At 35.4% G+C, this 16,458-nt stretch overlaps 7 protein-coding genes and 1 non-coding gene across 8 annotated transcripts; 2 read left to right on the top strand and 6 right to left on the bottom strand.

Annotated features, from left to right (window-relative positions):
* Nucleotides 1-2: 2 nt before the first annotated feature.
* On the bottom strand, nucleotides 3-1,349 carry NESG_01890 (uncharacterized protein; the record flags this gene model as incomplete). Its single annotated transcript, XM_053049506.1, has 1 exon — nucleotides 3-1,349. A coding segment is annotated over one exon (1,347 nt), but the record flags the coding sequence as incomplete, so codon positions are not given.
* Nucleotides 1,350-2,487: 1,138 nt separating this feature from the next.
* On the bottom strand, nucleotides 2,488-5,493 carry NESG_01889 (uncharacterized protein; the record flags this gene model as incomplete). The annotated part of the gene is made up of 1 exon (XM_053049505.1): nucleotides 2,488-5,493. The coding sequence occupies one exon, from the start codon at nucleotides 5,491-5,493 to the stop codon at nucleotides 2,488-2,490; it is 3,006 nt and encodes a 1,001-aa protein (XP_052904455.1).
* A 952-nt stretch (nucleotides 5,494-6,445) lies between these two features.
* NESG_01888 (uncharacterized protein) lies at nucleotides 6,446-9,223 on the top strand (the record flags this gene model as incomplete). The annotated part of the gene is made up of 1 exon (XM_053049504.1): nucleotides 6,446-9,223. One exon carries the CDS (start codon nucleotides 6,446-6,448, stop codon nucleotides 9,221-9,223), a length of 2,778 nt encoding a protein of 925 aa, XP_052904454.1.
* A 1,651-nt stretch (nucleotides 9,224-10,874) lies between these two features.
* Nucleotides 10,875-11,672, bottom strand: NESG_01887 (uncharacterized protein; the record flags this gene model as incomplete). The annotated part of the gene is made up of 1 exon (XM_053049503.1): nucleotides 10,875-11,672. The coding sequence occupies one exon, from the start codon at nucleotides 11,670-11,672 to the stop codon at nucleotides 10,875-10,877; it is 798 nt and encodes a 265-aa protein (XP_052904453.1).
* Nucleotides 11,673-12,064: 392 nt separating this feature from the next.
* NESG_01886 (uncharacterized protein) lies at nucleotides 12,065-12,778 on the bottom strand (the record flags this gene model as incomplete). The annotated part of the gene is made up of 1 exon (XM_053049502.1): nucleotides 12,065-12,778. The coding sequence occupies one exon, from the start codon at nucleotides 12,776-12,778 to the stop codon at nucleotides 12,065-12,067; it is 714 nt and encodes a 237-aa protein (XP_052904452.1).
* Nucleotides 12,779-12,806: 28 nt separating this feature from the next.
* On the top strand, nucleotides 12,807-12,878 carry NESG_01885. The gene has a single exon. It is a non-coding gene; the product is annotated as a tRNA-Ala (tRNA).
* A 191-nt stretch (nucleotides 12,879-13,069) lies between these two features.
* NESG_01884 (uncharacterized protein) lies at nucleotides 13,070-13,969 on the bottom strand (the record flags this gene model as incomplete). Its single annotated transcript, XM_053049501.1, has 1 exon — nucleotides 13,070-13,969. The coding sequence occupies one exon, from the start codon at nucleotides 13,967-13,969 to the stop codon at nucleotides 13,070-13,072; it is 900 nt and encodes a 299-aa protein (XP_052904451.1).
* A 146-nt stretch (nucleotides 13,970-14,115) lies between these two features.
* NESG_01883 (uncharacterized protein) lies at nucleotides 14,116-14,940 on the bottom strand (the record flags this gene model as incomplete). The annotated part of the gene is made up of 1 exon (XM_053049500.1): nucleotides 14,116-14,940. The coding sequence occupies one exon, from the start codon at nucleotides 14,938-14,940 to the stop codon at nucleotides 14,116-14,118; it is 825 nt and encodes a 274-aa protein (XP_052904450.1).
* Between the last annotated feature and the right edge of the window lie 1,518 nt (nucleotides 14,941-16,458).

Below are 16,458 nucleotides of genomic sequence, written 5' to 3'. Positions count from 1 at the left end.
GAACCAAATATCTTTTCCATTTCTTCTTTTGTTTTTACCAGTATCTCGGGAGTTATCAGAACCAAGTCTCTGAGCACCTCTGGCAGCTTTAGAATCAAATGCAGCTTTTCTTTTAGTGCTGCATCTGCAGATCCTGCACTTTTAATTTCCTCAGTTTTTGCAGAGATAGTAGACATACTGTTGGCCCACCACTTAAGATCTGTTTGGGTTTCTTCGTATATTTCTCCGAGTGTCTCTGGCTTCATTTCAGATTTAGAGCATATGTTGTTCTTACTTCTGTCTGTGTAGTCGTATGTTGCACTAATGTGATCTATGTCTATATGACTTTCTATGTAGTTTTTCAAGTCCTCTAAAAAGAAGTGACGATAATTAGGATTCTTACTATTATTTTTTTCTGTTTCCATCTTATTGGCTAAGTTGTTGATGCACTCTATCTTTTCAGCCAAGGAGTTATGGCGTGAGTTAGTCAAAAAATGCCAGAACTCGTGTTGATTTCTGTAGTTTTTCTTAATACTACATTCACATTTTGTATTTCCATTATCCATGCTACCTTTAGTAAACAAGTATGAAAAACTGTGGGGTTTATCTCGAGTTGTATTGCTTTGTGCTTCAGATTTGTAGTTCTTGAGGTTCTTATAGGCAGTTTGGTAAGGCATCAATTTAATAGATATTTTAGCACCACCCAAATAAGAATTTCTACTCTCTTCACTTTTTCTTTTCTTGGGACTTAAATTATCGTTTGAACTGGTTGAAGTAGAATCTCTTGGGCGCTTTGGTGTGGTTTCTTTGACTAGATTATCAAGTATGCTTTCTTCCTGGCCACTTTGCGCTCTACTAGATATGTCTTTAGTCCCAAAAGAATAAGGAAGTATGCTACTATCTATAAGAATCTGATTCCCAGATTCATCGTTGTATACATTATACAAGACATGATCTTTATGCACTTGAATCTTAGTTGAGTATATATAAATTCGGTGGCTTTTATATTTCATATAAAATAATTTTCCAAAATCATCTATATAGAATGTAGTAACTATTATGCTTTTTTGTTCTGGAGCAGTTTGATGGTGTGTGCCACTTTCATGATTTTTTGAATTTGGTGCTGTATTTTTTGAGGCTAATGATCCATTGAACGATTCCAACATTCTATTGCATTCTTCATTAGATACACCAGAAGCTAAGTCATTGTTATCTATATTTTCGAGTAATTCTTCAATCTCTACTGTACCAAAATAACTGCATTGGTTGTTTGCAGCATGCGCTCCGAAAATCATCCAGATGCCTACGATGCATAGAACAACAATCGTATGAGCTTTAATGCGGTCATTTGTTTTTGTATAGTATGCCATTAATATGTTTTTTAAAAAAAATTTAAACTCTTTAAATGGCTTGTTTTGTTAATTTGATCTCACCGGCTTAATTAAAACTTTTAACTCTTTCTAACTAATAATCCTTTTAGTCTGCTCTAGCTCTTGCAAACTAACATGGCTATCTCCTAATATCAGAGGAGTTTCCTGCATGCATACGCTAGAACAAGCACTTATTTTACGTTTAGACATAATCACATCAAAAGCATTTCTAGCATGCCTCAGCATACCTCTATGGTCTTGGCTCTATATTTTCTTTTTCTTGAAGGAAGCTTTGTGCATAATAGTGCAAAAACTTAGCTGGGAAATTAGAAGGTTCTCATATTCATCCTAATAAGCCAATAAATGTGTTCTGCCAATTTTTGAAAAGAAACTTTAGTCTTTGTGTATTTAGTCATTCTTGCCTTTCTCTCTACTCTGCTAGCTTTCTGTATATTTATAGCTTAATTTCATAAATAAAATGTAAATTGTCCTACTATTTTTTATAAAAATGTAAAATATCTTTATTGTTTCCTCATAAGTAAACACTTTAATATTATTTCTATTTTTCGAGAAGAAACGCGGAAAATATAAAAAAAGACAAAACTCAAAGACCCCTTAGTGGAAGGGTGCTAAAGTCCTTGAGTTTAGCCATAGGCAATATCTAGCACTACGCAGCACAAAGAGAATAAAATATGGTGCGCATTGGATAAAAATAAGTGTTATTGCGGATAGGACACAGTAGTATATAGTATAATGTGGTCTATCTAGAGGAAGCTTGTTGGTATGTAATTATGCGTTTCTAGTTGTGCTAGATTGGCCATGTTGAATAGTTATTAAAGAGTTTAAACCAACAAAGTCTATTGCATTATTACTTAAAAATACTTTATTTTATTTCTGCTAGAGTTTACCAACACACTCTGTTATATGTATTGGTATGGTTATAAAGTGCTTGAAGGTTAGTATTGAAGCTTTTGGTTGGATTGGTTGTGATCTTGCGTGTAGGTGCTTTTGGTAGTGTGATAATAAGTAGGTGCCAGCTTCTAGCGATTTTATTCTACTCGGTGTAAAAAGCTCTATCTTTAGTCGTTCTAGAAGACTTTCTGACAAACTTTTTAGTAGCTGTCTTTGGTGCTGGTTTTCATGTTAGCACTGTTTCGGGTTTTCGTGTTGCTTCCAATCTGATCGTTGATATTATTACTGGTGTGGATTTATTTTTGTTATGGAAGAGAGCAGCTAGCATGTCATAGTGCATTCCAAGGTTTGCCTGCGTGTAGTTAAAGGTTTTTACTGTGATAAAGACAGAAGTACTCTCTTTTATGTCTTTAATATCAATTCGTGGAGGGAGAATATCACTTTCACAGATTGCATATTTAGACCTAAGCTCACCATCAATGTTCTCACTCAAAAGCCTTCGCATTTTCTCGCACATAATTGGAACCGCAACTTCCTTACCATCTAAAAATCTATGATAGATGCACAAACCGTATGTGACTTTGTCACCCGATGAACTCTCACTCTGCAATATACTCAGAAGTGTCGAGACAGTTGTTTTGTCACATTTGTTTTGGTCTTTTTTCTGAATGTTTTGGTTTGGATCTAAAATAAGCCAGTAGCTTGTATACTCGCTTACACTTTTCTTTATCTGTGTAATCCATTTTATAGATAACTTCGGGGTATTTAGGGATACTTCGTTTGTAGAAAACATACTAAAACATTCTGCTGTGCAGACTTTTTTTTCATATATATTTAGAATGAAAAAGTCGCTGTAGTAGTAGTCAATATAGCTTCTTTCTAGTTGTAATATATTTGTGTTTTTTGTTGCATCAGATGGATTCCGACTGTTTATATCAGTATGAATATTCGCACGAAAAATAGTATTAATCTTTATATTAATAGAGCTAGAGATAAATTGGAGTAAATTAATATAAACTAAGCTATCAGCTATGTATGGCCCCACTGCAGTGTTTACTAGCATGAATTCTGTGAGAAATAGAGGAATTCTTGGCGCTTTCTCGGTTTTTGAAGCGACGGGGCACATAAAATCTACGGGCACAAAAAGTGTTTTATCTATATCCTCTTTAAAGTAGTAGAAGACTACATCATATCCACAATTATTCACTTTATGTATAGTAGTAGTCAGGGATATTTCGTCTGGTATTTCCGCTTTTTCTTTGTTTATGAGTAACCAGGTTTTATCGATTCTATCGTATTTAAATGGATAAACATTAAAATCTGAACTCTTCTCTGGATAGGTCGACCTCAGTATAGATTTTATGTACTCTACTATACATTGAATTGAATGAGTTTGGTCTTTGTGAATCTTAGTAAAAGAAGGATTTATCATTGGAATAGGAATGAGTTTTACTGTGTGGCGTGTGTTGTCAACTAGCTGCACATGATAGTGACCACTGCTTGCTATGTTTAAAAATTCCGTATTAAGCTCTGAATTGAAATACCTAAAATCTGATACAAGTTCACTCATTTGATTTTCCTGCTGATTCGGCATAGGCAACTCTACAGTTTGTATATATCCTTTAATCTGTGCCCTTACAATTGCTCTTTTTCCACGCAGTCTGAAGACACCACTCTTTGGTATGTACGGACAGTAGGACTGAAAAATTCTTTTAGTGCGTGCTTCTTTTTTTTCGGGATTGTCTTCTTCACTTTTAATATCAGCTACACAGGTAAATGGTGCACATTGGTAAAATGAACAAAACACATTATAGACAGCCCTATATACCTCCATAGTAGTGCAGGTACATATAGATTCTTCGTTCACAAATAGCGATTTAACTTCATTATACGCAATATTCATTTTGTCAGCATCATCATTCACTAAGTAGTATAAGTACTCTATAATGCAGAAAACCCTGCTAGTATCTGAACCAAATATCTTTTCCATTTCTTCTTTTGTTTTTACCAGTATCTCGGGAGTTATCAGAACCAAGTCTCTGAGCACCTCTGGCAGCTTTAGAATAAAGTGCAGCTTTTCTTTTAGTGCTGCATCATCTATTGAGCATTCTTTCTTCATCTTCTCAGTTTTTGCATAGATAATAGACATACTGTTAGCCCACCACTTAAGATCTGTTTGGGTCTCCTCATATATTTCTCCAAGTGTCTCTGGCTCTGTTTTAGACACGGAGCATATGTTGTTCTTACTGCTATCTGTGTAGTCGTATTTTGCTCGGATGTGCTCTGTATTTATGTGACTTTCTATGTATTCGTTCAAGCCCTCCAAAAAGGAATAATAATATTCTAATTGCTTATTTATATTTTCTTTTCCTTTTTGATTAATCAATTGTTTAATGCAGTTTATCTTTTGATTTAGGGAGACATGTGTTGATTTAATTATGAAGCGCCATATACCAACTATATTTTTGTTATTCATTGATATAACGCAATTACATTTTGGATTTTCGTTATTTATGGCACTATTATCAAACCAGTATGAAAAACCATTAGGTTTATCTCTGATTAGGTTAGAATGTGCTATATTAATGTACTGTTGGATACTTGTGTATATTTTTTTATGATGTCTGGTTATAATGAATCTATGTTTGGCAGATTTACCATTTTTTTCCTTAATTTTTGTATTTCTGGGATTTTCTACATCCGAATAACTATTTGAACTTGTTGAAGCATAAGTCCTCTTCCGCTCATTCATTGGGAGTGCTCCAGCTGGACTATTTAATGCGTACTGTGCAATACTACTGCCTGTGTATTTGCCACTGGCATAAGGATTGATTGCAATATTTATATAGACCAGGTTGCCCAAAGCGTCAGTATATACTCTATAAAATATTTCGTCGATATTGGCTATATACTCGGTGAAGTGTATGTATATTTTATGATTTGTTCTATTTATATAGAATAGCGTTCCATCGTTATTTAGATAGAATTTGCGAACTACTGTGTATGTTTTCTTTTTAATGCTCAAATCAAGTGGCTCTTCTGGATTATACGCCGTGTCATTTTTATAGATTTCTTGCAATGCACTTGCCTGTTCTGTATTAATTTCTGTACTGTTACTATTATATTCAGTGTTTGCAGCGCGCGCCCTGAAAAACATACAGATGACTACCATACATAGAATACCAATTATGTGAGTTTTGAAAGCTTCACTTGTTCTTACATAAGATACCATAATGCACTTTCTAAAATTTAAACTTTTTAAATAGTTTGTTTTTTTAATTAATCCCAATTCCTTAATTAAAACTTTTGATTTCCTCTAATTGACACCTATTTTAGTATGCTCCAGCCCATACGAATCGTCATAGCCATCCCCTGGCATCAGAAGTATGACACTGCATGCATAGACTAACCCAAGCATATACTTTAAGTGTAGATGCAATCGCATTATAGGTAAATGTGATAAAACTCCTATTCCCCTGGGATTTTCCTTCTATTCCAAAGGATTTCATACTAGAATGTGTGCAATAGGATTGCAGAAAACGCATAGTTGTGTTCTCCAAATAAAACTAGACTTTTTTCTGCAAAGGACACAAAATACCAGAATAGTCAAGACAAACTCTGAACAAGAGCAGAGCTCAAATATATTTTATTAGAAAAGTAAAAGTTCTTTACACAGCATGATATTAAGCTCGCGGGATCATTATTTCTAGACTACATCTCTTCTACCACTATGTTACTATAAGTGGTGGGGTAATGTATGCTTTCTGCTTAGTAACTTTAAATACACATATACCCGGATTTATTTATAGAAATTAGCTCCAGTGTTATAAAGCCATAGAAAAATAAACTAGCATTTATTCATAATAAAAATCCAGTACATTATTTGATTTAAATTAGATGCCATGTGTATATAGAGGCCCATTCAATAAAGTAGATCTTCAAGTTTTAATATGTTTACATTTGGATGTATTTTAAAAAGTATTTTCTATTTGCTGAGCTGGCATATAGAAAAATAGTATAGAGATGATCAATAGTCTATTTAAGTATGCATATTGGATAAATCTACTTGACCATTTAAAAACAGAACTTTTTTAGTTCACTGGATAGCTATCCATGCAAGATACCTATAGAAAGCGCGCCAAAGTGATCTATTTATAAACTGAAATAGCTGACTTTTAAGGAAAATGAAGAATGCAGAACTAAAACAGTTAAGGAAGAAGTCTTTTTCTAATTTGCATATAATGATCCGCAAAATACTTCTGATCCTAGCAATGGCGCGGAGTGTTCTTACAAGAGTTAATATGGAAGATATAAAGGCAGTCAGTGAGACTTTGGTTGGAAAGGCGCAAGACGTAGTGATTAATCCAAATGGGCCATTAAATCTACAACGCGGTTACATTGGGCACCGAAGCAGATACATGTACAATAAGCGGTTTTATTCCTCTGAAATAGACACAGACTATTTGTTGAAGAAGGATAAAATATCTCGTTTTGGCCAGCAAGAGTATACATTTGCAAGAACACCAGTCAATGACAGATCATATAAAGAGTTGGATACAAAGAGTTCTAGAGAAAAGTATCTTAGTACTTATCATACACAGCTCATAAAGATGTTTCCTTCAATAGATGGAGACCTTTCCATTGAGGCAGGGAGGCCAAACGCGCTTACGAACTTCCTAAGAGCAGATCACGTTAAGAAGGATACCAAGTACATTCTTGCTGCGCTGCTGCTTCTCTCAGAGGGCGTTGACATTAAAATAGATATAGATCATACAGGAGACAAAAAAAAGCTTGTCATAAAAAGTAAGAAAAGCAAGGAGAAAGTGTTTGTGAATGTGGAAATGCATACTACAGGTATAGATCCAGTTACCAATGAGCACAGTGAGAGCATCTACCAAAGTGAGGCAGCTGAAATTGTTAACTTCTATAGACGCTGTAGAGATAATCCGCTGCTAAAGAAGGGGGGCGAGTTTGCAATGCCTTCTTGTAAAAAAGAGTTTGAGAGCGGGAATTTTTTAAACAGTGCAGCCTTCCTTATACAGACGTACATCTACGAGTTTATTGACACAGCAGAAGACTACAAGGACTTTGTAGAAGCAGCGCATGAACTAATGGGTGATCAAGTAGTTGAAAAGGAAAACCCCGAGCAGACTAAGAAGAAAGGCAAAAAAGGCAGAATATTCGATGAGCTCTTTCTAGCGAAAGATGCACTTGGCGAAAATATAAAGTACATTGAATCGTTCTGTGATCTTATACAGGCTAAAAATGAAGATGCTAAATTTCCCTTCTGCAATGATAGTCAGCTGCCGCAGTATACTAGAGTGCCACGATACAAGAAGGATAAATCAGGTTTTGAGTTAGATCAGTCCTTTTACTATAGTGACTGCGTAGAAACAGCTCTGCTTGGACTGTTCTGCTGCCTGGCATATAATCCAGAGACTGGAAAGTACGAAACCTGCCACATGGGAAAGGGAGTAAGCAAAGAGTTGAGAGACTTCTTTGAAAAGTATCCAAAGCCAACAGAAGCCACAGACTTTGAAATGCACAAACAGTGGAGCAGAGTTGTTGCTTGTTTGGATAATCATGAAATTGACTACAAGAAAGAGAAAAATGAACTTATAGCTGGGATTGGAAATATATTCCTGGCAATTGCAGAAATAACAGGCCAGAAGGAGGGAATGCTAAAACTAGTTGAGTATATAGAGACTGCATGTAAAGCAGGGGAATTCGATAATATGCAGAAATTTTACATTAAGAATAAGATAGAATCGATTATTAAGTCTCTGTCACTGAATAAGAACGTGAGAGTAGAATGCAACCAGATGGCGCTTGGACAGAGGTCAAATGGAAAAGCAGATCTTTTAGCTGAAATTAAAATTATTTATGTGTTTGATGGAGCAGAGAATGGAATTGTTTTAAAAGTAACAAAAGGGCATGGAATTCTTACTCTTCTTTCATCCTTAGATGCCAATTCTGCATACATTATAGAAAAGTGTGAAGAAGTAAAAAATACTTACAATGGAATTGAGTCCTATATAGAATATATTGTTGTTCGATATATTGATGCTGAGTTGAATGATTTAAGATCTATCAGTTGCATGCCCTCAAATGATCTTATAAAAAGCATAGATCCAATATTACAGGATATGCCTAACAATATCTCTAAAATATTCCTATTCGGAAAGCTTGCTAACACTAGCATTAAGGCGCATATTATAAAGCTTTTTATAGTCTCTACAATCAATAATGAGCTAGACCCAACTAACCCTGCGGCACGCTTTACTGCAAACATTTTAGGAAGTGTTCCGCTCAATGATTCTCTAACCCGCCGGCAAATGATGAAATTCTTCCCAATACATCCAAAATGGCAGGAATACTACCCAAAACTTGGATATAAGCCATCTGAGCATCTACCTGAAACAGAGATTATACATTTGAGCTCATCAGAAATATATTTTTCAAATTTGCTAATATCATGCCCAGTCCCTACTACCATAAAAGCTATAGGCAACTATTTTAAAGCAACTATGGATTACCGCAAAATGCATTATATGGCAAGGTATTTCATGTCCTCAAAGTCTGTATTTAATCATATCGCATCTGAAGGCCTAGACAGCTTAGTGAAAATTCAGTCCATTCTTAATGAAACTAAGGACTTTTACATTTTAAACTTTGTATACACTTCCTGGCTTTTTCACATATGTACAAGCAACTGCGAGTTCACACCGGACCTTATTAAAACAGTTTACAACTTTATACTATTTGATCATCTGCAGGATATAAGTGATTTCAAAGAACTAGGGATATCTAGTGTAGGATTCAGAAAATGTGTAAGTTTTTTGAAAAAAAGAAAGAGTCTTTTGTGCACAAAGAATGACAAAAAAAGTATAAAAAACTATGATAAACTGATATTATACTTTAAGTTTGCCATTAAGCGCAAATCTTTTTTCTGCTTATGGTAAAATTCCCACTTCACAGGAACTTTTTTGCGGCTGCAGAAGGTGCAGAATTAAAGTTTTTGCAATTTAATTGCAGAAAAGGTCCTGGGAATAAACTTGGGCTTACATCTGTAAGACACATAAAATACCAGGATATCCAGCACAAACTATAAATAAGAGCCTGCTTGAATGCACATTTTGCAGCATAAATAAAAGTTCTTTGCTTAACAAGATGCTTTCTCTATTAGTCTACTATTTAAAAGCCATTATGGTTCTTCCTCTATAACCCGAAGAATACATCAGACTTCCTTTTTTCTTCCAAAATATATCCATACACTGCAGCTTATTTAAATATACATATGCGCTTGTATATTCATATAGTAGCCCTTTTGTGGTTATACTTGAATTCCTCTCTACAAATAGAAAAAGCTGTATTGTATAGAATAAACTCATATACTGCAGAATAGTATATTTTCAATAATGGCCTTGGCCTGCAGGTCATGGGAAACCAATAATATAGTAGAAAATTCATTAATTGCAGGCTATAAATAGTTCATCATTTTAGAACAATTACCAGCTTAAGTCAAAATGCATAGCACATTCCATGGATCTGAAGTGCTAAAGAAATAATAATTTCAAGATCACCCCTTAAGGTAGAGAAAAACTTTGTACTTTAGACCAAATGCTTAAGCTGGTAAAACATTCATATATACTTAAATAATTTTATTTCTTCTGCAATGAATGAAAAACTCATCTCTTTCTAACAATAAATATTCGGGCTGTGTATGGTTTATGCAGAATTTTCTTAAATACTTAGAGCGCATTCGGGTTATATTATAAATGAAAGTAAGAATGGGGCAAAGAAAGAGCAGAATGCAAAACCATTACATAGAATATAGAGAACTATATATTGACTATATAATCCAAATTCATATAGATATTCAGAATTAAAAGAGTTGGTTTTCCATGCTTTGGGGTAGAAAACCTTCTTTTGGGTTCAGCAAAGAAAGGCAATAACTATCTATTGACTTCTCAGGGTTTTGGTCGTAGACAAATACACTGCATGGAGTTTTGCTCCCTTTTCAGGCTCACTTTAGTAATTTGGGGTTGTGATCACTTTGTGGCATACTTCTATCGGCATCACGGTACTAGCTCTTTGAGAACCATGGAATTGGTTGACAACCGACTTGAGAACTATAAATATGCAACGATAAGTAAATTAGATGCCAAATGGGAGAACAAGTGTAACATTTCAGAGAAAACTCAGCTAAGAGTGCTCTTTTGCTTAAAACTCCTTACAGTGGTCTTAATATTGAACTATTTTCTATAAAATACAATGCATAATAAATACCATATAGAAAGCATCCAATTATAGAAGAAAAGCCTATTAGTGGAATAGCACAACATACCTCATATGTATTATTAACAAATAGTCTATGGCTTCTTTATTCACACCCAAATATTATTAACAAAAGCATTCTTTAAAGCCGGCATTCTCCCAATACATGCACATATGGAAAGTATCTGCCTGGAAATAGCGCACACATCCTATGCATCTTTACATTATATTCACCCTAAGCACTCGCTGCACGCCAAAAACATGTGCAAACCCTATCTGAAATACTATATTTGTGCTAAAGTATTTATATTGGAAAAGTATAATAAAAAAACACTGCTATATTGCAACCAGAATGGTATTAATTATGGAAATAACCCAAAACCAGGAAGTCTCAAAGTATTTCCTAATATCAGAGGAAAGGCCTTCAAAGAAGGAACCATCTTGTTTAGAGAAGTAGGCCAATGCTAAGTGTGCCACAAATATAAAAACGTGAATGATACAGTAAATAAGAAATGCAGTCTCTATGAATGTTTTATCAAACGGGGAAATTACTATGTACACTGTCTCAAAGGAAATCCAGAGCGTCAACGCGCATATAAGCCCATACACAAAAATTGCAGTTGCCCTAGGAAAGAGTATGTGTGACACTACTAGTGAACAGCTTATGCCTGCGCTGACCAGAATGCACATAAGTATGATCTCTAAAAAAAGAAGAATACCCACAGCGGAACACGCTGCTTTCATTCCTGCTCTTTCATAGATTTCTACGCAGCATAAAAAGATGACTATAAAAACCATGGTATAGACAGAGCCGTGGAGAAGTCCTTTAAGAATTTGAATAATTATCTTGAAATTTGCAGGCAAGCATCTCTGTCTGTGTATAGACAAGCTTTTATCCAGGCCTGCCAACCTCCTCTCACAGATATCTCGTATAATGCTAGTGCTGCTGCTCATCTGGCTAATCACAGCCCATACCGCTATGGTCATAAATGAATATTTCATGAGCTGGCTTACGTTGAAAGTTTCTGCACTGTTTATCACATGCGCTATACTAATTATTAAATCTGATAGAGATGATCCAAAATATTTAAGCACTAGTGAGCTATTTCCAATGCTGTAAGATATATTTTCCATTGTATTTTACCAGCAGTCTTCCGTTTTATACTAGAGTACCACATTTCTAGATAACCAATGAGAAGCAGCATTTTCTACTTATAGTTGCATATAGTGTTTATTGGTTACAGGGTATTTATGCAGCCAGTGCTCTTTTTCTTTGCAAATGCATAGCAATTATTTATATTATAATAGAATCTGCAGCCTGCATTTTTTCTTAATTTTCTGCATACTAGAACTTATATGTATTTTCAATTTACAGACCTTTGAAGCACTATCTTGGGGCCATTGTAACTCATGAATAGAAGTATGCCTCTTTATATTATATATCCGATTCAGCTATAGTTTATGTACTGCTAAATTGGCATAGTTCACCTAGACCTAACAGAGATGATATCCTTACCCCACATGTGCTATAAATGGAATCCTGTAACATCACCTACTGCAATTATCTTTGCCACCACTCTATTCTTATGCGATACACCGGAAAAGACCAAAAACCTATCATTCAAAACATTGAACACCTCATCTGATATGTGCCGCGGCAGCATGTATATTCGCAGGCGAGTTGTTTTTCTGTATATTTCTTCTAACTCCATGACTCTGCATAGTTTAAACAGCTTAGCATCAGAAATCTTTTTGTAATCAATCCCTCCCCACGGGGGCGAGGCCATGAGCACGTCATACCCATTATCTAGATGCTGCAGCAGGGCAGGATCGTACACACTAAAGTGCAGGATCTTGCTGTTCGGGGAGGTAGTGCATTCTCGTATATTGTTCTGTAGGCACCGAATCTTCTTGTAGTCTATTTCAACAGAGTGCACTATGTTTTTGTGTCTAAGAAAGGAAATCGTGTTTCCTCCTACTCCTGAGAAGAGGTCAAGAATCTTTGCAGGCCCTCCAAATTTATTCTTTATTCCAACCGAAATGCGCTCCGCCAAGTCAGCAGGCGTAATTGAAAACCACGACTCTGAATCTAATAGAAAGCTATTGTTCGCAGTCCACGGAAGCAGCGTGCTTGTGTTTTTCATGTACTTATATAGCTCTGGGTGGAAGCTCCCCGTGTAGTCGTACACCGACCACCTGCCTAGCTTTCTTCGTATAACCCGGCACTGGTTGTAAAACATGAGTGCAAATTTTTTATTGCATAAATGTGGGGGACTAGCTCAGAGGTAGAGCGCTCGCTTAGCATGCGAGAGGTGCCGGGATCGATACCCGGGTTCTCCATTTTCTTGTTTGTGCAACCTGCAATGGCGCAAAAATACTATATGAAGGCTTTACTTCATTTTACTGCGCAAGCATCTTTTTCTTTAATCTTTCGTGCACCAACTGCCCTTCCCTGCAGTCGCCTGCCTCCTCTTTTTTTTGCAAAATACACTTGATCCAAATGTTCACTCTGTTTAATAAATATTTTATTTTTATTTCTTCTTTTCTGCGCCTGCGCTTTCCTGCTGCTCTATCAGTAAATTACAATACTTCATTAGCTCTAGACACTGTATTTCGCTCTCCTCTAGCCTTCTTTCTAACGAGTCTATTGTTTGCAGTAGTATCTTTCTTCTTTTTTTCTCATAGTCCAGCTCTGCCTGCGTTTTTATGCTTTCCAAAATTCTTAGCTCTGATGTTTCCTTGTCTTTTTCTCGCTCCTTTAGCCATATCTCGTCTTTCAGTGCAATAATTTTTTTCAGTTTGTTTATCTCATCAACAAAAGTGTTTGTAGTGCTGGCTGCCTCCATTTTATTCTCTAAGGACCCTGTTCTCTTGCTTTCCATGCCCTCCTCCATAGATATGGAGAGCCGGCTCAAGTCCTTCTCAAACTCTTCTTCCTCATCCAGAAGAAAGCTTTCAGACTCCTCTTTTTCCTGGCTGGCAGCTATCTCCTCCAGCTCCACATCCTTGCTCTCTGTCTCTTGCTTTTTCTGCTTGAAAAGCCCACTTATGTTTCCAATCGACGTGTTCAGCATTTGAATTAAACTTGTTTTCTCCTTTCTTTCCATAAATAAAATAAAAAGTAATTGCATTTTACTAAATACCATCTTTCCGGCTGCTTTCTCTACCCACCTAGTGATTTGTGTCTTTTTTGCAGGCGCCTGCATCCTCCCATAATCTACTGCATAAAACTGAACCTGCCTACCTAAAATTATGCAATTATTTGATTTATTTTTAGAAGAAAAATTGCCAAAACAGACTTTTGCGCAATTAAAGCATTTCATCCATCTTCTAATTGGGTGTTTCCCAGAAGGCAGAGATAATTTTGATTGGTGCACACAATGCCCAAAGCAATTTGACGTGTAATAGAAGAAAATAATTTGTCTACGCATTTTCTATTTTAAATACAAATAGCCAATTATATTCCTCGGCTTCCACACAGGCCTGCGCCATATTCTATGTGCGCCCTATACAGCATATAACAATAGCTTCTTTGCGCTCAACATATTGTAGAAGGCACAGATGCCAAAAACGCTCACTATAAATCCTCCTTCACTGTGTACTGTCCATTTGTCGGCTTCTCTGCCTCTTCTTCATTGTGTTGCTCAGTGCCCATGCCCTCGTTAGACTCTTTAGTATTTTCTGAACTCTCTACATGCCCTACACTGAACTTGGCGCTATTGCATCCTTTCCGCGAGCAGGTATTTTCTATCTTCTCCTCTACGCTCTTTTCCTCCTTCTTTTCTTCATCTGAATTCTCTTCTTTTTTCTCGCTTTGAGCTCTGGGCACTGCGCTCAGCACAACATATTTTTCTTTGGTTGCTAGTGCATTGCCACGCACAAGAAACTTATAGCTACATGTTGATGTCTCTACTGGCCCTGATAGCTCAAGCTCTTCTGAATCTGCCATGTAGTGCACGCTTCCTTTCCAGCTCTTGCTCTTGCAAATATCACATACATCGCCTCCTGTATACTCCTGTATTATCCGGTCTTTTTTTACATAGCTTCGACTATAATACCCCACACTCACCTCTCCGTCATCGTTCTGCAGCTTTATGCTTTTAAACGGAATCAAAATAATTTTATTGTTTCTGTCTGAGTGTACTAGCTCTTTCCATGCCAGCCCCAGCAGCTTGTCTATCTTATCTATAAGAGGAATGGCTTTGTTCAGTTCAGTTCTCACTTCATTTTCAACAAACTCAATATTCATATTCAAAAATGATGGAGCACCTGGCTGTGTAGGCATGCCAGGCATAACATTGGTCTTATTCTGTATTGTATAGTATTCTCTGTCTAGATTTTCTATATCAATGCACCTTACAGATAGAATGCACAGTGCTAAGAAAACCACAAAGCGCACCATAGTAGAAAATAAAAATATATATTGCTAATAAAGCATAAAAGAGCTTTAATCTTATGAATAGGTCACATTTTCAATAGGTAATCGCATTCATATGTAGATGGAGAACAAAAAGGCGCTTTTGACTATTTATACAGATATAGAAGAATATAGTAACAGCGAATAAAAGCGTCTATACAGATACTCAATAAGCACATAAATACGCTTAGGCGTGCTATACGTAAAATAGCATGGGCAGTGATGTATATGCATTCTAAAGAAGAAAAGTTTAAATAAGCTCCATACTGAAGTTAGCTAGTATACAGAGATTCTTTTTCTTTGCAGTTCAAACATAATAAAAATTACTTAATAAGATACGTTTGGTAAAGAAAACTCATGAAAATGCACTTTAACATGGGAAGCTGGATCATGAAGATGCAGTAGTATATAAACTCATATTGTTTGTCAAGTCAGAACTATTTTTATATTTAAAACAAGAAAAATCTATTATTCTTGACCTCCATATAATTAAAAAGCTCTTTATGCGGGCATACATGAGACTTTCTTTTTTTACTAATATTCTTTTATATAACTAGAAGTACAGAAAGAATTGCTGCATCTGCCATGCTGCATATCCAGAAGAGTGATATAGCGTCAGTTGAAGCAGTAGAAAAACTATTTTAGCTATAAATAAGCATTTATAATTATAAAAAGCATTCTTATGTGCTACTCTTATTCTATGTTTTCTCTGCACGCATTTCCGCTGCAATCATTAAAGTATACACCATTTAAAGCTAAGTTTTTAACTTTATACTTTAAAGATATTTATCATATCCACTTCTGTTTTACTTTTCTTTGCTATTATTTTATACTTAAGAAATGCAGCAAATTTACACACTATTTTTACATAGTTCTGTGAAATTATTACCTTTCAGGAATATATCTCTAACGCATAGTAATCTTTTAGTCATAGCACCTGCACAGCATATTGCTCATGTAATATACTATTCAAAAGAAACACAAAGATTTATGCTCTAAATAGTGCAGCTTGTAAACGAATTCAGAAAAAAATACACATGCTATAATGGCTTTATACAGCAAACATATTATTTAGAAAATTCTGCTATTAAAGCGAGCTATCGATGCAGTATGCGTGTCAAAGTTTATTTCTGTGGGCGGCTCTGCAGTTTATTCGATATAAAACAAGAAAGTGGCTGTTAAAACATTTCATATTGGATTAAGTCTAAGTGGATTCTTTGTTTTTTAAAGAAATTTCAAGTATGCATTCTTTTTTGTTATTTGGCTCTTTCTTTATATTTGGGAATCTTTTTATTATCTTTATATAGATCTGTGTACATATCCTATTAGTGTTAGCCTTCGCAGATATAGCCCAAATATAATCTGAAAGAAGATAATATTAGAAAATAGACTTTGTGAATGTCTAATAAAAACTCTTATTTCTTCCTGCTATTTATGCGTATATTTCTATATTTTTATTTTTGTATTTTTCGTATAGTTTCAAACTTGTTAACATCTGTATAG

The sequence above is a fragment of the Nematocida ausubeli genome (assembly GCF_000738915.1).
Source record: "Nematocida ausubeli strain ERTm6 chromosome Unknown supercont2.4, whole genome shotgun sequence".
Lineage (NCBI taxonomy): Eukaryota > Fungi > Microsporidia > Nematocida > Nematocida ausubeli.
Note: the sequence above shows the minus strand (reverse complement) of the source record. Positions and strands in the feature narration are given on the sequence as shown.